The sequence below is a fragment of the Melozone crissalis genome, unplaced genomic scaffold (assembly GCF_028551555.1).
Source record: "Melozone crissalis strain CALT ecotype California unplaced genomic scaffold, PUWL_Pcris_2 ptg000005l_1, whole genome shotgun sequence".
NCBI classification, from domain to species: domain Eukaryota; kingdom Metazoa; phylum Chordata; class Aves; order Passeriformes; family Passerellidae; genus Melozone; species Melozone crissalis.
The window spans coordinates 46,125,849-46,147,396 of NW_026535783.1; the positions used below are offsets into that span (position 1 = coordinate 46,125,849).

The 21,548-nt window shown below is 37.9% G+C and overlaps 1 protein-coding gene across 1 annotated transcript; it reads right to left on the reverse strand.

Moving 5' to 3' along the window:
* Positions 1–5,802: 5,802 nt before the first annotated feature.
* On the reverse strand, positions 5,803–13,213 carry LOC128945385 (programmed cell death 1 ligand 2-like). The gene is made up of 6 exons (XM_054289135.1): positions 13,159–13,213; positions 11,588–11,950; positions 10,261–10,542; positions 8,767–8,907; positions 7,964–8,005; positions 5,803–5,885 (listed from the first exon to the last, which is right to left on the reverse strand). Exons 1-6 carry the CDS (start codon positions 13,211–13,213, stop codon positions 5,803–5,805), a joined length of 966 nt encoding a protein of 321 aa, XP_054145110.1.
* Positions 13,214–21,548: the final 8,335 nt, after the last annotated feature.

A 21,548-nucleotide genomic window follows, 5' to 3' on the forward strand; every position in this document is an offset into this window, starting at 1 on the left:
AGTCCAGGCTTGTAGAAACTCAGTTTACCTCAGGTGGAAGGCTTCAGGCTAGAGCGAGGAGGAAAAGGAGACGGATTCTGCCGGAGGGTTAATATCCAGAGTTTTATTCCATGGTCACAGACCTCTGAATCTTAGGTAACAGCTCCAACAGAATACCAAGCACATGGTCCTGGCTCAATTTAAGCCCAGGGACAGGGGGAGGGGAAGGGGCAGATGAGCACCAACCAGGTGGGAGGAGGAGGGTGTCAGGGACAAGGGACACCTAGACAGGCCAATGACCCCAGGCCTGAAGGGCATCCTTTGAACTTGACCAATCACACAAGGCCTTGCTGGAATGTTAAGCCTGATTGACAGAACTCACTCAGCAAGGGGGTGAGGCAGAAGGGAGAGAGGTATTGCCGCACCTGGGAAGGGACTGGGAGGTAAAACAGGAAATTGCAACACACTGCAACAGTCTCGGATACAATTGTACAACTCAGCATTGTGGAAATCCTGGGAGTACCCAACCCAACTTCCTCCAGTGGAGGTTCTAGGAGGACAGGGGCTCTAACCTTTTGTCCTCTTGCAGCAGTTGACAAAAGCAGTTTTAGTTTTGGAAAACTGAACATCTCTGTGGAAAAGAAGTTTGAGACTTTTTATAAAGGACACAAACAGTTCTTCATACACTCTAAGATAGTGGCAATTAAAACAATGGAGTGAGTAGTCTCTTCTGAAGTTAAACCTATATTAAGAGAAGAATGTATGGGACAGTAGAAATCATTCCAAGTCACAACATATACTAATTTTCATCCATCTCTGTGAAATTTCATTTAAATAAGCTTCACAGATGGGAATTCACCAGATTCTTCATTTCTTAGGTTTGGTGAATTAGATTCTGTGCCTGGTTTTGAGCATTTAACTAGAGCAGAAGCAGGCTCTAACCCCTGACATCTTTCCCAGAATCTCAGCAAGGTCTACTCTCTTGCATTTTACTTCACAACTCTTTAGGAGCATAAAGTGCATGCATGGCAAACACAGAGAAAATCAAAGACTTTGCTTGGAGGTATAAAATGTTGCTTCTGCTCTATAGATTTTTCAGAAAGCTGTCTTGCTTTCTCAGTTTTCTTAGTCTGAGGGAGATCTGTGCACTAGGACTGCAATATTTTGTGGTTGTACAGAAGCGTGGCTCAGCAGTTATAACTTATATGAACTGGGAAGTTCTTTGAACTCATAGTGCTTCATCTGACTTTATTATTTTCACAAACATTCTGTGTCCCTCTTGAAAAATAAAAAGTTGACCTTCTCCTGTTCCCTATTCTCACCAACAGCTTCTCCTTTCTTAGTGACTTTCTCAAGTTTATACATCTATTCACTGATACTAGCCTCTGTTTCACCAGGTTTGCATAGTTAAGACTGACAATTATCTATTTTACTTCTGTAAGGATTATGTTCATTGTATGACCTGAAAAAGGTTAATTTCCTACACAAATACTGTTGTCCAGTAGCACAGAAATCCTCTTGCTAGCAATATTGTGATTAGAACACCAGATTTCTGACTAGATAGGTTCCTCCCCTCACAAGTGAAAGCACCACCTTCACCAGCAGAGACTCAGATAATCATCTCACCTTACTGCCTGAAAAACACCTGTAAGGAATGAGCTTAAGCCCACTGTGCAAATTTCTACTGCATCATTCTTTATGTAAAGTGGTTTCTAACACAGACTTTGCATAAAAGATGTTTCACTTCTCACTTGGAAAAGCCCATTAAGGAAATGTGCTTGTGAGTAAACAAACATTAGCTGCTGAAAATTGCATTGAAAATAAACCCAGGAGTGAACTCAGTAGTTCATTAAAGTCAGCTTTTAACAATATTTGTACAGTGCACTTACCTGTTTCAGCTACTTTTTACCGTATGGCTGTGTATTGAGTTTGTGAATATTAATATTTCATACAAGTGAAATATTAACAAGCACTGGCTATAAAAAAGTATTACACAGCATGCTTGACATATGGTGAGGAGAACCAGGATATCTTGTTGAACCACATCATAGTCATTGATCTAAGGCTATATTTAAGGCCACGTGTTCATCAGAGTAAAAGAAAAATCAGATAAGTACAAAGGATGTGGAAGGTAATTTGAGCAACAAGTTTACAGTCAAAGGTCATTTTGGGTTAGAAGGGACTTCTAAGATTGCTTAGTTGATCCCCATCCCCACAGAAGGAAAAGACAAATTAGACTTATTCCTGTCACAGTGACCCTCACTGTATAGAGGTGGTTTATAAAACCTATCTCTGTAACTATTTTGTGGAGTAGGTAAGTATTGGTTTTGGTGGTAAACTGTATGGTTCTGTCAGATGAAAGAAATTCTCTAAGAAAAGATGACTGCAGTATTTCTTAAGAAAGAATAGGGGTTTCTTGATGTCCAAAATTCTAAAAGGCATTTCCAATTGCTCCCATAGTCAGAATCAGCTGCTGGTTTTCTAGGATGCAGACTTAAGTCTTGTAAGGCATTTCAGTTGGCTATTAGAATATCTCTTCTGCTTCAGTCTTCTTCCAGAGATATTAACCTTCTTGATGATAGCAGTTGCTTTCAGACATGTCTGTGGTAATGGGAATCAAGAAAATAGTAGGAGTTTATGCTGCCCGTATGAAAGTGAACTTGGTACAAACAGCTAATCTTATTCTGCTCTATGCTCTTAATCACAGATCAAGCTGCAGTTCACAGCTACTGAAAATGTTGTGGTTGTAGAAAAGCTGAAATAAACCTACTGTAAGCTCTTAAAATCTCTGGTCGATAGCAGAGGTGAGGAATTAACAGAAAGACTAATCACCCTGTTTGCCATTTGCTCCTGTGCTAAAATGGCATGTACCTCACTCATACATAGTAAAGCAGGTCAGTGGATTGGAAACGTAGATTTTCCTTAGCCATACCAGAAAAATTCAATACTGACAACAAACTCTCTACTTGCTTGTGAAAAATGGTCATTAACATTCAGTGAGCTATGTTTTAGGTGACTATAAACCACTGAATAGATTCTTTGCACAGGTTTTCACAAACATTCCACCGACTTCAGTTGAATCCCTACCTTTTTCCAGTACACTAAGATGCTATTGCTTATGACATGCACCTAGTTGAGAAAAATGTATGGAGATGAATAGAGGCAGTATATATCAGAAAGGGTAAGAGTATCTTATTATGCAAGGTATCCTCTGTGCTGTTCAAAAATGTCAGATGACAGTACAATTAAGTCAAACTTTAAAAATACCAAATAGTTTTATGGTCTAACAACATCATGACCCACAGTCAAGTTGAAAACTATTAAAAAAAACCAAAAACAACTCCACCAAACAAACAAAAGCCCCCAACAACCCCAATTTTTTAAAAAACTCAACAAACAAACAAAACAACAACAACAAAAACCACAGAGAGAACACCACAGACAAACAGAACACAAACCCTTCAAACATTTTGCAGGCAGTATGTATGTGAGAGCTCACTTCAGCTGTTTGGGGATAACAGCATGTAAAACAGTAGGTGAAGCAGAAAGAACAGAGACTCATCATGTCACACGTGTATCATATGCTCAGTGGTTTACAGTAAAAGACAAGTCTTGCATGAATTCATAGACATATATAGACTGCCAAGCTGCTGACAAGGTAACTTTCACATACTCAGATGTGACAGTCAGCTTCATAAGCATCCAGCAAGAGCTGGTGAAAATAGAAACTCATGAGCCAAAATGCTTTTCTAGATATTCTTATAGTTATTGCAGTAAACAGTGCTATTGTTCCATTCATAATGAAATAGAGTGGATAGGTCGTAGGAGTGTTGTGGAAAGCTGAGCTGCCTCTGCCTAGGGATGCCAGGTGAAACCTTTCAGTGTACAATCCAGTAAGAGGGAAAGCAGGGCAGTGTTTGCCTTGCCTGAAAAATGGGCAGGAAATGCTACCCACACTTGTTCTTTGCTGCTCACACCAAGGCAGCATTTACTCACCAGTATAAAGTAATGACAAGATGACTTCCATTTCAGCAAGGAACAATGATAATCACTAATTGCAAAGACTGCAGTGTAGTATTTATGTCCATCCACATAAATTCATTTTTATTACTTCGATTTCATTTTCATGAGGAAAAAATAAACAGAAAAATGCAAAATTAACTCTTTCCAGGAACACAGTGGGTTAGATTTCACCACGGCTGACAGAAGAGCAAGGGCTCATAGTTCCCAGCAGAGTACAAATCTGGAATAGAGAGAAATTGCTTGACCTTATGTACTGACCCTTAAATATTGCTAAATGGTGCAAGCCAGGGCAGTTCCCAAGCTGCTATTCCATATTAAGGTAACCAATGCTTTAAGAAGCTGCCTCTGATTGTCTGACATGTGCCAGATTTGCCATGTCAGCAAGGACATAGGACACCGCAAGCCTAGTGTGGATTTGTCTCAGCTGAATCCAGTGGCTACAAATGGGTAATTAAATGTGCAATACAAAGATATTAAATTACAGATGATGTCAGAGAGAGATTAGTTTTTCTCCTCCAAAGTAAAATCAATGGCAGTCTTGCTTTTTAAAACCACCTATCCTGGTGAAGCAAGAGAGGGTCTGATATTCTGGTCTCATAGCAGCACTGGAGGTCCACTTTTTGCTGGAATAAATAGCTGCAAAGTGACACTGGAGAAGCAGTTCCCATCCAAATTCAGAGCAAGTGCTATGCAAAAACTTCTATCAGTGGAATTCTTCTAAGAGCAAGGTCATAGCAGAAGTGGCTTCCATGTGAACACCTTTCTTCAATCTTGTTACATCTATTTGAGTAGAAAACACAGCTTACCAAAGCCACTGGTCTTTCAACACAATATGACAGATCTTACCCAGTGCCCTTGCTTCACTATCGCATGACTGACTAAGAGGAAAAGGTGTTTCATTTTGGATGTTTTCCCAAATCTGGCATTCCAGTATTAGGAAGAAAAGCAGCCTGGCATGGAAAAGACTCACTTCTTCATCTGAACAAAGGCAAAATTACTGTTTAAAAATAACCAGTGCAGAAATCTATCTGAGCTTCATTTTCACTTTTGCTTCCAAATTCCTCCTAAAGAAAATTCTGTTGAATAATCAGTTCAAATTTGAAATGTTTTATGTTCATGTTTTTTTACCTGACTTACTTGTGAGGTTTTATATAGACATTAAAATTCTCTTATGCAACATAATGTTGACGTATTGCTACTATTGGGTTGGTTTGGGTTTTTTTATTTATTTGTCCTTTGATTTAATTTCAACCTCTTATTGCTCTTGTGATATGAAATATCTTCTAGCTGTTGCAATGATACAAGTTTTATACAAATGCATACAATGATGCAAGAGGATACTTCTGGTAATACGCAGTTTATTGTGTTAGAAAATTTGGAAATGGCATATGGGCTTGTGATGATGTTTCCACCAGAAAGACAATTGACATAAGGTAGCATTTACAGCTTTTATTCAAATTCCACAAGAGTTTTTTACTCCAAACACCATTCCTGAGACTGGAACAGTTGATAAAGGCATTCTTATAGAAAAATCCCTTGAGCAACAGTAAGTCCAAAAGTAAAGTGTATCAGATGCACTCAGCTGACCTCTCCACAGTGGTAAACCACATTTCGTGACAGCATAGTTCTCAGTAACTTCAAGATACAGTATCTGAGGAGGCACAGCTTTCCATCGCGGCAGTGTAAATACATCCCCATGAGTCCACTTTCTATCCTAAGGCTAAAGTGCTGTAATTTTCCTTTGAAGTCCCCAAAAACTGATGGGAAAAGTGCAAATTATGGAATGTAGATGAAGAATTTTCACAGACCCACACTCCCACTGTCTCTTGAAACTCTGGCAGTTGACAAGTATAAAGCCTCAGTCTGAGAGTTAAAATCATCACCTTAAAGAAAGAAAATGCAATAGTATTAGTTTAAAAATCTGCAGTGATTTAAGAATAAAAAGCCTGATTTTAACAACTGAGTGATAAAGAGTGAAAGCCAAGTCTCCTGGTTGTCAGGGGACTATCATGCTGAAGTTACAATGGCTCCTTAAAGCTGTTATAATTCACAAGAACATCTACTGTAATCTTTTCTGAGGAAAGAATTATGTCTTTCATCTGTAGTCCAAATTCTGAGTTTTCTATTGCAACAAAGCTATCACTCATTTTCAGCCTTTTAAATGAAATAACAAAACTGAAATCTGTTTAGAGAGCATCCATGGTAATGATTGTCAGTAAATATGTGCATGTGATTAAAAGTGTGCAGAACTGGGACTTCAGTGATGAGTTTAAGTGTCCTATATATTCAGTTCTGATATAGCTTGAGCTGTTAGTTAAAGCTGGTAACATTAACAGTCCTTGTTACTGTAACCAGGACTGTATGGGTCATTTCCAAGGCACTGTGGTAAAGTATCTGTGGCTTTATGCTTCAACTACCTACTCATCATGGAAAAAAGGTTCTTTCCAGGGTTTCTTAAAAACATCCAATGCTGAGAAATATAAATGTTTGTCATCTGACTTACTGCATGTTGCAAGTAAGACAAAGTTTTTTTGTCATTAAAATGAAGAAGTAAAACCACAAAGAATGGCCTTGTCTCCTTTAATTTCTTCATTTCACTAAGTGCACAGAAAAGGCTACAAAGGGGAAAAATACAAAAGTAATACAAAAAGCCGGGGGAAGCCAAGCTATGCTCGGACAATATGCCCTGGAAAGATGTCCGGGCATGCACCAACGCTGTTCTCCAGAATGCTGCTTGCCTTGAGCTTGTGTTCATTAGTGCATGGCATGATGCCACTAAAGTTTCACACTATCACATGAAAAATAAGAATGAGACTTTGCCTGCAGCAAGGTTTCTGGAAGGTGAAAGTGTCTTTCTGAAAGTGTTGTTTCAATTGTAATATCTACTGATGGCAGTGGATCAAATGCATACAGTTAAAATGCACACATGACAACCTGAGGTGATTTGGAAATCAGTGAATTCATGCCCTCTTCACCCAATCTCTACATATCAACTACAAAATTTATTTTTTAAGCTGATGACTTCTTAAGGTATTTTTTTAGCAGTGAGAAATATGGGTGGATTCTCAAAAAAATCCTGTACTTGGAAAAGCCCTAAGTTGTCTCTGTGTTCACTTGGTTAGCTGCATCACAGTATTACTCCATTTGTCCTCGTTGGCAGCCTCAGGGCTGACCTCAATACACTATGTGAGGGTCTGCTCTGACACCAAGGGAATTATGGCTGAACCAAGTACCTCTGTACCTAACACTGGCCACAGCCTCTCACCTCACAGTGCATTAGCCTGTCAAACCGTTATCTTTAGGTAACAAAATTGATTTATGTCAGTAGGTATATTACGACTTTTCTTGTCATATTGATTTATGGTTTTTCTATGGTCATATCTTTTTTTTTTTTTCAGTTCAGTTTTAGTATGGAACAGTTAGATACAACCTGACAGTTTTTTAGGTATTGTCTTTCCTCTGAAATGTAAAAATTTCTGGATGTCTCAGCAAGTCAGATTCTCATAAGAGAAGAAGTAGCCTAGGAGATGATATAATATTCCAGATAAATGAGGTATCATTTTATTTGTTGTTAAAACCTGTAGCCTGATTTAAATGTATAAGACTATTGCCACAAATCTTGATGCTATCCAAAACAACCAGCTTTCTGTGAGTATCCTTCTCAGCCAAGACTACTAGAACCCCAGCTAGTATACAGAGGCGTGTGATGAGTTGTATATGAAAGGTACTGGTACCTCAGTGAAAGGGAACCAATATTTATAAATTTTTACATTGCCCAAGAGAAAGTCAAAACTTTAGAAACTGCATTTTTAAAAACTCAAGAATAAAAGAATTTAAACTCAAAAGTACTCTCTGTTTTGATGTAACATTATTTAGGTTTCAATCTACATATTTTTTAAGATTTTAGATGTAAGAAAGAAAAATCTGTAAATGTATATTTTAAAAATTGCCTATGACTTACTTTTCTCATCCTTTGCATTAGGGTTCAGTTTTCTTTTCCTGCCTGTTAAAGTAAATATATACAAAATTAGCATAAACATTTCTAGATTTGAAAGAAACTATATTGTAACTATAACTATTCAACAAATCTTTAAACTGAGCTGTAAGTGCAGTTGTTATTAAATCATATCAAATAAATAACTTCTCTACATTTCTTTTACAAAACTTGAATCAAAAACTACAAAACTTGAATCAAATTCTGAAGTCATAATGTTAAGACTCTCCTTTCATGACTATAAATACATATAGTCTGGTTTACTAGAGTCTGTTCATGTGCAAGAAAACACTAGAATAACAGTCTGTTTGCTTTATTAGTTTTGTACTACTGCACATGCACACAAGGAAGGAAATACTGCAGTAGTCCTGTATCACACCATTTTAGTTGTAGAGCCATAATGGAGTTAAAAAATAAAGGTTCTGTGTAATATACTGTAGCCACAGTGTCTTTGTAGCTATGAAGAAAACACTGTTCAAACTATGCTTTTACAGTCCTCACACAAGGCAAAGTTTGTGCTCTGTGCAGAATACTAACTGGTCAGCTTAAAAAATGTATCTTTCCATACACCTTGTCTCACATACGTAACACAGTGAGGAAAATAAAACCCAACTCAAATTATCCAAGATCTCATATTCTACCCTCTTGTCATCTAGAAAAGAAATGTGACTGAAGTAATGCAAGTGTGCCTTATTGAAATTTCCTCAAGGTTGTTCACAGGAAAAAGTAAAGAAATAGTGAAAAGTTTCACCATCTGAAGTAAAATGTACCTTTTTTGGGTTGCTCATTCTTGAATGATTTTCTCTTCTGAAATATTATTAGTGCAGAGAGAAGGACAGCTACAGTCACACATGTGGGGATGATTAAAGAGATCAGGAATTTTTGTCCACTATACTGTGTATTCATTAAAGCTGTTAAAAACATTAAAGGAGAGTAAATTTATAACTTACAAAACAGGCATTGTTTATCAAGTTATTGGTTCTGTTTCTCCAAAGTCTTGCACTGACTGAACAAAGGATTTTTTAAATTTATCAACATAGTGATTTACACTCATAATATCAATAATTTGGTCTGAATTATTACTGTGAAAAGCCTTTAAAAAAGCCAGTCAAATCTTTCATTTGTATGGTGTTTGAGTCTGTCACCATCCTATTGGCATCTGCCTTTGAAATATTTCTATATATTGATGAGACCTCCTCTCAGTCTTCTCCAAGAAGAAGACACTAAACAGTGTCTCCTCATAAGAGAGATGCTTCAGACCCCTCATCATCCTTGTGGCCATTGCTGAACCCTCTCCAGTACCTTCTCTCTCTCGTGTCCTGAGGAGCCCAGAACTGGGCACAGCACTGGGCACAGCACTCCAGATGTGGCCTCAATACTGCTGAGTAAAGGGGCAGGGTCATCTGCCTCAACCTGCTGGCAATGTCCTTCCTAATGTGCCCCAGGATACCATTAGCTTTCTTGGCTGGCTCATGGAGAGCTCTTTGTCTGCCAGGACTCCTAGGTCCTTCTCTGCAGAACCACTTCACAGATGTGAGCCCCAGCCTGTGCTGGCACATGAGGCAATTCCTCCCCAGGTGCAGGACCTTAGACTCCATTCAACCTCACTAGATTTCTCTCTGCCCAACCCTCCAGCTAATCAAGGTCCATGGAATGGCAGCAGAGCTTTCAGGTGGGTCAGCCACTGCACTCAGTTTAGTGTCACCAGCAAACCTGTGGAGAGTGCCTTTGATTCCTTTATCTGGGTTGTTGATAAATTGAATAAGACTGGACCCAGTATTGATCCTTAGGGAATGCCACTGACAGCAGGCTTCCATCTGGATTCTATTCCTCTGATCATGACCTTGTGGACTCTGTAATTTACCAGTTCTTGATCCTGTTCATCTAACCCACATTTCCTGAGCTTAGCCATGAGGATATTAGGGGTGACAGTGTCAAAAGCCTTGCTGAAGTCAAGGTAGACAGCTAGATAGAACAATTAAGTAGGAGACTATCAGGGAAGATGCCCATGCAGCTGAAAAAATTCCCTCTGTATTGGCAGGAAAATAAGGAAAGCTACTCTAAAATAAAAATATACAGAAAAATACAGACTGGTTTGTTGGAGTGGAAGCTAGCTGAGACTTCAAAGACACAAATAATACTGACTTGTTCAGTTTACCAAGAATCAATATTACACTGATTTCTGGAACTGAACTCCAGTGACGGAGCATAGCACATGATGTATGTGTGAACAGTGCCATGAACAAGTTCAAGGTCATACAAACCTAAAGTGGAAAAGTGAGCTGAAGTTTCTCCATTCAGTTCTTTATTCCAGAAGACACACGTGTAGTTCTCACTCATATTTGGTTTGAATGCCAGGATGCTGGTGACATTGTAGAGACCATCTGCAGTCAGTGTATAGGTGGTATTTGCAGATCCGCTGAGATTGAAGTTCTCATTTTGCCAGAAAACCTCTGCCAGAGGAAAGCCTTCTGACTGGCACATAAAAACAAACTTGTCTTCACCTGGTATTCTCATTACTTGAGTATTTATTCTCTTGTAAGATGCTGCATGAGAAGTTGTTGAGTGAAATTGTTGAATGCAACAACGTGATTTTCCCACTTCACTTTCCCTGCTTCCTTTTAATCCTATGCATTGTCTCTGGCTATATCTGTGGAACACTTATTTAAAATTATGAAGAATGTTTTGTAGAACAATGCAAAATGGATTATTCAATCCTTACCATGCTTACAGCAAAAGAACACACTTCAGTACTTTATGCAGGGCAGCAGTTGGCACTAAATTTATGATTTATTAAGACAGAAGAGACAAGTGGAATCTTATGGTACTCTTATTTTCACATTTGGAATATGCCATTTTCAGAAAGCCTGATTTCATGTTTGTTTTACCGTAGCTTATAAACAGTGTAATATTTTCATCATATTAGAAAAAAATTGACTTTTCATATGAACTAATGTGGGTCTTAAGAATGTCTGTGTCCATTTTGCATTTGATAAATATTTTTATTTAAATATCTGGGTGGGAAATGAATGCTGCCTTGCATCACACAGCCATGCAACTAGTGGGAAACACCAAAAATCTTTCAAAGATCTAGTCTGTCTTACTTTCCATAACATATACGTTTATTACTAATGCCCATTGGGCTTCAGTGGACACAGAAAATCACATGTCCTTGCTCTGGGAAATGCAGTCACTTGGGGAATCCCCTGCCACTTGGGTCATTGCAGCAGGATTCATAAGTGTATCAGAGCATCTCTGAGAAACTTTTTGGAATGACCAGAGGGTGGCCCAACAAGGGGATCAAAGGAGAGGAGGGAGGTGGTGGCACTGGAGAAGAAGGCTGTAGAAAGAAGGACAGAAGGACAACAGATGGTGTCTGTCCCCTGCAGCAGGTGCCCCGGGAGGAGCTCAGCTGTTGAAATGCTAGCCACCACTAAGACAACTGTTTTGGTTCAGCTGGGGGCTGAGCACAAAGTCTTAGTGGGACAACTAGCAACAAATTCCTTCAGATTAACCAATTTCTACAAGCCTGTGGGAATTTAGTAGAGACATCTCAATGAGTATACAATTACATTTAATTTAACCACTCACCTCTTACTTCCAAAGCAATGTACTTGTAGTCCACGCCCTGGTAGTCAATGAGACAAAGGTATGATCCTGCATCTGTGATCTTAACATTGGTGACCTGGAGGATGGCTCGTCCCAGCTCCAGTTCACTGTGCAGAAGTGATGCTCTTCCTACGTAATCAGGATGTTGAGACGGATGGAGTGTGTTCCCATTGCGGAATGTGTACACCTCTTTTGATTTCAACAAGCCCTGCTTTTTCTGCTCCCAAACAACAGTCAGAAGTCTTAGATCCACTGAGCCATTCACAGGGAATCTGCATTCCATGGTCACGTTGCTCCCATACTCCGCAATGTAGAGCTGTTGAGGAACTTCAACTGTAAATAAAGCTATGTATGGAAAAGAGAACAGTTTCATTTGTTTCATGAAAACATGTTCTGACTTTTTTTAAAGTTGGGCAAAACTGTGTCACATAGTCAGGAGTATATGGCTACTGATTTGACTAAAAGTTTTAAGCATTTTTTTGTTCATATTCACACTAATATTTTTACCATATAGTAATAATAGCAAACCATCTATATTCCGTATTGATTACGGAATCTGAAAGATGAGGTCAGAGTGAACAAGTTTTTGGTGGTGAGTTTTGTTTGTTTTTGGGGTTTTTTGCATTTTTTGAGTAACTTAAGGCTAGGCCAGTGGTTACACAGGGACCATTTTTATCAAACTCTGATATGGTCTCTTACATGTTCTAAGGTTGTAGTAAAAGCAACAATTAATTGTGGAAATTGTAAATCTAATTTCTCTATCCTTTACAAAAAGGAATGCCAGTGTAGTTCCTGTTAAACAGAGTTCCACTGGATAAATGTGTATAGCTCAAAATTGCTATGTAGCAATTACAGTCTCCACAAACCTGGAACCATGTGAGTATCATTTGATCTCACGCATTTTCTCAGATACGTGCAACAGTATTACAGAAAATATATCAAAATAATCTCAGCCATTCACCCAATCTGAAATTAATATTGTTATCAATAGGTTGCTATTTTAAAGTGAACTTGATATGGTTATTTCTAATACCTCATTCAAAATACTTTGTTACTACTTTCATACTGGATGTGCTGTGTATTGGTAGACAATTCAGGAGCACTTGGAAGGGTTGGTAGTGACACTGCGAAGAAAAGTCCATGCAACTGTAGCAAGGGAGAAAATTATGTGAAAAACTGCCAAGCTCCTTCTGGGTTTTAGCCGAGCTGCTTCTGTTACAGGCATGGACAAGGGAACACAAATGATTATACTTTATGCCATCTCACACTTCCCAGTGGGCATTGGTTGCTTTGGTCATTCTCCTTCTCACAGCCATGCCACTGATGCTGGACATCTCAGCTGCCAATACACAATATGTTAAAGAACCCTGACTCTGGAAAGTGACAGACACCTGTCCTGTGCTCAGTCAGTGCCTGTGCCTTCTATAACATGGAAAGCAGAGGCTCCAGACATTACTGACCATTCATGCAAGTATTGCTGGAGGTGCTGAAGCCCACATACTAAAAGCTGCATTAGTTCTGTTAGTGGAACTGAAAAGCAGTTTCTCTCTTACCTGAAACCATGGAGATCTGTGTTTCCAGCAAGAGTATTGTGAGGATTTGGAACATTTTCTCAGGTAGATCTGAAATAAAAGTAGAATTGCATTAGAACATGCAACAACTACCTTCTGCTGAGGCAGATCAGAGCCATGCTAGCCTTTAAAATCCATCACAGCTCATAAACAGCAAAAAAAGAAACAAACTCCAGGCTACCAGCAGAAACTAGGAGAATCTGTATTAGAGCAACTCATGCACACACAAAGAACATGAACCAAGGGCAATGAAACAGTGGCAATAAAGAGAAATGAAACAATTCCACAACTTCAGTCATGACATTTTCAGGATCTGTAGCTTGCAGGCAGCTTCAAATAGTCTGACAGGGAAATGCTTTAATATGTTTTACTCTCCACAAATAATAATCAATTGCAATTGACTTCGCCCATGTAGGAGAGACTCATGAACAAACACAAGCAGATGTTATAACTGTCCATACTTACATATGACCTAGTTTACAAGATTTTTAACCCTGCTTTTGTTTCAGCTTTGCCTCACATGGGGTATTTTGCGGTTTCCTATTGCCTTAAACCTAAAGACCAGGAAATATCTGGAACACGTTGTTAGGCAGTGGAAATCTCAGGATGGGTAAATTGAAGTTTGCTTCAGAAAGGATTAGAATGAAGACTTACTGCTGCTATTCTTTCATTTTACATATGGCAATGTCTGATGTGTACAAATTGCCTTGTATTACTGATAGTAAACCATCATCCCTGGAATAATGCAAAAGGAGAAAGTACAGTTTTAGAGTGAATGTATTTGTGTTCCAGTAGCAAGCAGACTATCACATAATTTTTATACTATTGTATACAGATCAACATAACTAAAAAAAGAGGAAAAACACCAAACAGCAAAGAGGCACCAGAGGCAAAAATCAAAACAAAACTAATGAGATAATAGAAAAGACAGAAGAATTACTTTGAATAAAGCTTGTTAACATGTAGTATAATCTGAAAAGAAATAGTGAATAAGATCCAGAAATAAGCTACAAGGAAGTAAAGAAGAGAAGGAGCAATTTTAGACTTCCCCAGAGCTAGGCTTACTGGAGGAGGGGTTTTATTTTACTTCCCTATTCTTTTGTGAGCTCAGCTTGAAACATTCTGGTTCCAATTTTCTCAGGTGCTGCATTTCTCTCATTGTTTCTACCCTTGAGCTTTCAGTATCTTGGAAAGCGAGGCTCAAAGTGTAGCAAATTAGCAGCCAAAATTATGGGACTTTTTGATGTGATGTAACAAATAAAGGTTTATATGCAAACTACTGTAAGCAGACTTACTATATGTAAATGAAAGCTAGTTACCTTTATCAGAGGCATTTAATACATGATGAATCATAATTACTATGGCTGTGTGAGAAAGGAGATAATAAACACCATCAGTATCTCTATATTCCAGATGCAGAAGTAAAGACTGTTACTATTTACCATCCTCAGTCTCCTACTACACTCACTTCTCCACACAGCTTACCTATTAGAAGATGGACATAAGGGAAAGAACTGAATGAAGAATGAAACTATTTCTCATCCATATTTAGATCCTTGGATTAACCTTATGTGAGACATTTTAGGTATTCTGCTCTCTTTTTATCATCTACAGTACATTGAAAATGCAGAGATGTTTATTTTTTAATGTAGGAGATAGTATTTTAAAAAATACACATATTACTGATAGTAAAAATAAGATACACAATCTGCCCCAGCAGATAATCATAATTATTACATATCAAGAAAATCTTGTCTGACCAGAGGGATTAGTTTTAGAAAAGCATTACACATAATACAAATACAGAAAAGAAACCAAATATTAGAACATTTTAACTTGGGATACTGAAAGCAGTCATAGAAAGCTTGTGGGAAGGAGGAAGGATCTGTATTAAAAAGGTCAAAGATCTATTAGCACAGATGTGTATTAGAAAGATCAAGGATTTGTCAGCAAGGATCTGTATTAGAAGGCATCCTTCTTTATTTCCATAATCTCACAAGCAGACATCAAGCTGTTGTGCAATCTCAGTGCAATTTACCCATGCAACTTCATCATGTGGCTCTGACACACTTCCATAGAAAAGCCTGCACCAGCATCTAGAGGGTGATTTCTTCTGAGCTTGCATTCATGATGTTACAGAATAGCCCTCATGTTCTCCCTACTCTTCATAAAACATATGTCATGCCCTGCTCTTCAACAGTCCTTGTACACAATTATCCTAACTTATCCTAAGCTTATGCAAAAGTCTTTTGTTTTTCTGCTAAGAAAAAGGCCACTTCTAAAATGTAGTCATCATATGCTTGTTACAAATTCACAGGGATAAAAGAAGGAACACCGTGCCATAAAAATTAGTACTTAATGCATCTTACAGCAAAGTGAGGAAAATACACTTCTGAGAACAGTATGAAGTAGCATGACATTTCAAGAGCAATTCAGATGGAGTCAGTAAATTGATTTCCCAGACCAATCTGCAGAAGAAAAAGCAAGTTATCACACAGTGCTCTGTGATTATGAGAGTTAAGTAAAAAAAACCTTGGATAATTGCGGTGGTAAAAAGCATCACATCAAACATCTAAAGATCATCATGGCTTTTTAAGAGTTGTAATAATTTCAGTGAAGATTTGGGGCCCAAGACAAAAAGTTTGAACATGTCAATGAAAACAAAAGTATGAAAATGATCAGGGAAAATGAGGAATATAATATTTTCTTTTTGTGCAGCTTTTTTGCTTTTACTGAAAGCATATAAAGTTGAAACCCATAATTGACTTCATTGGGCCACAAGCAATATATTATGGTAAATTTTCTTAGTGAATGCTGACTGAAATCCAGATGGTAATGATAATAAATTGCTGAAGTTCCATCAAAGATGGAAATTATACCAAGTATTATTTTTCTCCTCTTGATTCATTCAGTTGATCATGCCTGTAACTTTAAGCCTGGTCCCAGCTCACTAATCCAGAGGGTTTATAACACTTGTCTAAAAAAAATTGGGTAATTTTTGGCCTTACTTCGTACAAAATCTTTAGTGGTAGTCCAAAATCCTTCTCTAAGGAGTGAGAAGGGTATTTCTTGTTCCTTTGGAAAATTTAGACTCCCATTTCAAACTGTACAAGCTCTAAGCTCCATACAACTATATGATTAAATTTTCAAAATACTGTATAGACTTTATTCCATTCTACAGACAGAAGTGAAAAGGTGCTTATCTTGACTGGATGTTACAAGGATGCTCTCAGGAACTGAAACAGGTGGCAAAATATGAACATCAATCTGCTACACGCTTAAACTGTTGAGCTCCTGAGCAAAAGCTTGGGTAGCTCATTTAAGTAGCTGTGCTTTGTATAGACCTCTTTGGTATGTGTTTATTGTTATTTACTGGATCCTATTTTCAGAAAACTCTCCTGTGTGTTTTCACCACAGTGCGTTGGGAACTGAGGTTCGCACCAGTCTGGTGGTAAGAGTAAGGACTGATTTGGCATTAGTGACAACTCTCACAAGGTTCATAATGTTAAGTTTACAAGAAGTATTTTAAGCAAAGGAACATGAAGATCATGGAATATTTTGCAATCTACTCCTCTGTAATAGTGGTTGAAACCCACACCTGAGTAATGTAAATTAAATCCTACTGTTTTCATCCATGAAAGGTCATAATGCTTTTCTTAAGTAAAAGAAGCATCTTAATGTAAGATCCTCTACCTTTGATTAGTACCCTTGCTATGATTGCTCCTGCACATGGCAGGGGGGTTGGAGTAGATCACCTTTAAAGTTTCCTTCCAACTCAAATCATTCTATGGTTCTATAGTTCTATGATTATTCTCAACACAAGTTTAACAAAGGATCCTGAATATCCTGAGAATCTGTGCTGTTCACTAAACAAAACAACCAGAGACACGGTCACTGACACAGGGACCTTATAGTCTAATAAATAATGGGAAACACTTTCCCGGAAACATTGCTTCAGCTATTAAAATATTTGTTTTCTGGCAAATGGATGATTTAGAACAGTAAACACATTTGGTGTCTATATAATGAAATTTAGCAGCATTAAGCAAGGTGAGGTTTTTAGACCCATAGCTTCTACTTGAATAATCAGACCAGCTGGAAAAGTTAAACAAGCTTTCAAGCACACTGGCTTTCCTCCAGGTTTAAAGCAGGAGTCAAATCAACACAGAAGTTCACAATAATCTCTCAGATTTCACTCTGGAATACCAAACTATTAAAGGACTAAGGAAGGAGTACTTGGTTCTTTTTAAGTGGCTATGGTAGACAGACCCTTCTTTGAATCATATTTCCCTGAGACCAAGGTGTCCCATTGGCAGCGCTTTTGATGTGATCCTGCTGGGTTGTAGCAGGTAAAATACAGTTGTTTTTACAACATAGAGGGAAGTGGGGACATTGAACTCCACAGCTGGGAGCTGGGAGGATGGAAATGTCACCAGGCTGGCCAGTTGGCCTGTGCTCACCTCCACACAAACTGCCTTGTACACTTCTGCAAAGAAGGTTTTGCTACCAGTCTTGCAACCTGAGACATCTTGAGCTGGTAGACTTTGTTACAGATTTGAAATACAAATATTGCAGTTGATCTGTTCACTCCTACATTCAATGTTTTTGTTCCTCTGCTGACAGACTCTGCAACATTAGTGAGCCTAGATCAGCTATGTTTTCCTAATGACTATGCTTTTCCTAATCCCTCTCCTTCTGCACTCTCTGTCTTATTGTACTGCAAAGCTAGTACCCATACTAAGCACAGGACAGTGCCTTCTGGAAATAATCCAAAATTACAAACTCATCTTAATCAAAAGCAATCAAGCTGTGTTAACAGGCATCTGACTTGGCTCCATTTGACCCTCCTTGTGTGAAATGGAGTTATTTTGCTCAAAGCGACTATCTTCTCATGCACCTATGTACACAGCAAAAGATTATATAGTCCCAGTCCCAGTTTCTTTTGTCTTTTTCTGTTACTGAAACTCTCCTGCCTTCTGTACATTTTGCAAAAACTTGCATGGAAGCAAGTTTTTCAACAGCTTTCCTCTAACACTCTCACATGTGTAAAAAGACATAACTTTTTGACATCTTCATGAAATGGCTAAACTGATTTTACTTTCTGTGGAAGGATCTAGTTTAAAAAAAAAGAAAGAAACAAAAAAATTAAAGAAAAAAGTTTAAAAATACTAGGTCAGAAAATAAACAAGAGAATAAACAAAAAACAAGCATTAGATACTCATACAAACTACAACTGTTCTGTATCTCACCATCAGAAAGAAGGCACTTTTTTTCTATTTCAGGAATTTAATAAAAAATCCTAACCATGCATATTAAAATTTGTTCAAAGGCCATTTCTTCAGCCTGTCTCAGTATATTTTGTGGACATAATCTCTTGTTCTTATTTTCTCAAACCTGCCTTATCCAAATACCACCTCACCTGCCATTCTTCTTGTCTTTTGCACACTTGTCGCAGTCCCTTACTGCCCACCTCCCCACACGGGCAATTTATTGTTGGGACAATTGGTTTGTCCCTGATGTTTACACGTGACAGCATATTTGCATAATTTCAGTCTGCTCTCCATCTTCCTTCAGCCTTCAGATGAAGATATATAATTTCTCACTTCCTCCTTTGCTCACATTATCTGCGAATTCTCACTTTCCCTGCATTGTTTAACTGTCACCTGTTGAATATTTTCCACTGTCAGTTTTCTGTTCCATGACAAATATAATCATTCTAATACAGCTGAATTTTTTTTTCTGTAGATACTAGGATAGAATTGGGGTGAAATTTTGTTACATTTAAAAAGCAGTTCTGTATATCATAGAACTTTTCAGAGCCTTTCCACTCTTAGCAGCATTACTGAATACAGACTGACATTTTGGCATGATACACTGCATATTTTCTTTTGTATCTCTAGCTTCTACAGAAAGAAAGACTTCTTAGAGAGGCACAAGAACTTCTCCTCTTCATAGCCTATGCTTTTTCTGGGATGCAGAAGGTGAAAGTCTCCAGACTTGCTGTACAATCAAAACAACCTGCAGGTAGTATGTTAGTAACAACTGAAAGAAAGTAAATAGGAATATATAGATGCAAATATATACAGAGGTTTTTTTCTCCATTCAAATCCTCCCTGAAATTCAGGATGAAATATTTACTAAGAGCTACATCCTCATGTACAAGCTGAAGAGGCTCACCTGCACCACTCCTCTGCCTTTGCCTATGAGAGAAGATAGAGTTGTAAGAGAGTTTCAACTTCTAAAAACATCAGGGTTAGAAATTTATATGGACCTGTGTTTTAAGATCTGGAACTTATCCAGTCTTTCATTCACAATCAGATTCTGTATCCCAGTAATAATTTGAAAATAAATTAAGTAAATCTTAAGAATCTAGGAAAAAACCCTCAATCCATCAGCCAGAAATACAGGAAAAATCAATTTGCATTTTATCAGTGTTATACTCACATCAGATCTTTACGCAGGTCATTGCAATCTGATTCATGTAACAGCAAAGATTCCCAAAACTCTATCCTATTTGCACAATAGCAGAAACTACCCAAGTCGTATGACAGTGTATAACATGCACCAATAGCACAGCTTGTAGGCTGATCTTATTCAGCTTGTAGGCTGATCTTTATGTCATAAAAAACCTGACTGTGTTGAAAGGACTTTTCTCAGGACATTGTTAGTTTCAGTTTCATGCTGAATGTACACTGAGCTCATTTCTCTGCATTGCTGAGAATGTGCACGCATCCAACAAAATTATACAAATCACTCTGTAAAATCTATGTGCTCAAATTCTGCTTTTGATTATACCCATGATTTTCGGTGGGTTTATAACCATTTAAAGCAGTGTACAGCATTGGCATCTGAACTTGCATTTACTAGGACTGTTGTACCTTCATCAAGTTACAGTTTCTTACTTTCATCAGATTAATTTTACAAGAATTCGTCAAGCAATTACCTAATATTTGCAGAATCTATTTCCTCTTAATTTTTATCTAGGTTGATGTTATTACAAAAAAAAAAAAAATCACTATGAGGCTAATCAAACACTTCAGTGACGTTGTGAATCTCCATGCTTACAAATGCACCAAACTTTACAAGACAAAGCCTGTGCAATTGTTTTTACGATGTCATTGCTTTGAGTGGAAGATTTGATTAGGTGACTGATAGATCTCCTTCTGATATAAAAGTATTTTTTTCTATCAAACAGTTTTATCAATGGACACATCTTTTCATTTTTCATCACTCTATCTTTTAATTTATGATGACATAATGAGTGAATTTTAATTTATGATGTCATAATGAGTGAGAGACATAAAAGAGATACAGATGTGTTTGTGCTACACATTCTCTTTTGTCTCCTATTAGATTCTCACTGCTTGCAAGAATTGTGCTCTACCTCAACACAAAAAATGATTGTGGCTTTACTCCTGCAAATCCTAGCTGGTTTGGGAAGATGTATGATGATTGCCTGCCTCACAGTTCCTGACTGATTTATGAAATTATGTCTCCTGCTGCCTAGTGCAGAGCAAACTAGCTCAACAAAACCACTGTTACATTACTTTATTCTTCTTCAGTAAGCTTATCATGTGTAGCCCTGTCACACAAAGTAATTCACGAGTAGTCTCACCTTTTCCCGGAAGAGCTCCAATGACTTCTTTGGCAGAAGTCAATGATTTGGATGACAGAAAAGAAACACCAAAGTTACTTCACAATCACCATCACCATCTTCTGCTCATTCTGAGCTAGTTCTGCCTACAGTATGTTTTCTTCATGTGTTCCCGTACTGGAACAAGGAACAAGCTCAGTGAAATCGCCCAAGAATCAGTGACTTGCCTTGGGCATCACAAGAACCCAATAGCATCTGACTTGCCTGGCACAATCATATACTTGCAGAGCCAGAAAAATATGGAGAGAGAGAGAGACAGTGAATCTGGGACAACATGCTGAAAAAACAGAAGTCCTACTGTTAAGGTCTGCAAAAGCAGAAATTCCACTCTTAACGCCTCTGTTGTTTTCCTGTCTAGCCCATGCTTGAATGATGCACCATTGGAATTTTTTTAACCAAAGGGGAAAAGGGACACAGTCAAAAGTCCTGCAGTTCTGCTCCATGAAAAGCTGTGCAGGTCAACAGCAATTATTCTATTTTTCATATTATTAGATCTTTATTGGAATTGTAATTGTAAATAGCTTTCATATTCTACAACATTAAATGCCACATCACAAAGCAGGCCACCACACCGGTTCATAGTTACATTTGTAAAATAAATGAGTCCTGAACTGAAATAGCAATAAGCCAATTTTGATTGTGCACATGAACCAGGCTTTTCTGAGCACTTTTGAAAATCTAATAATGCTTGGGTACTAGGAAGTAAAATGCAGCTTAC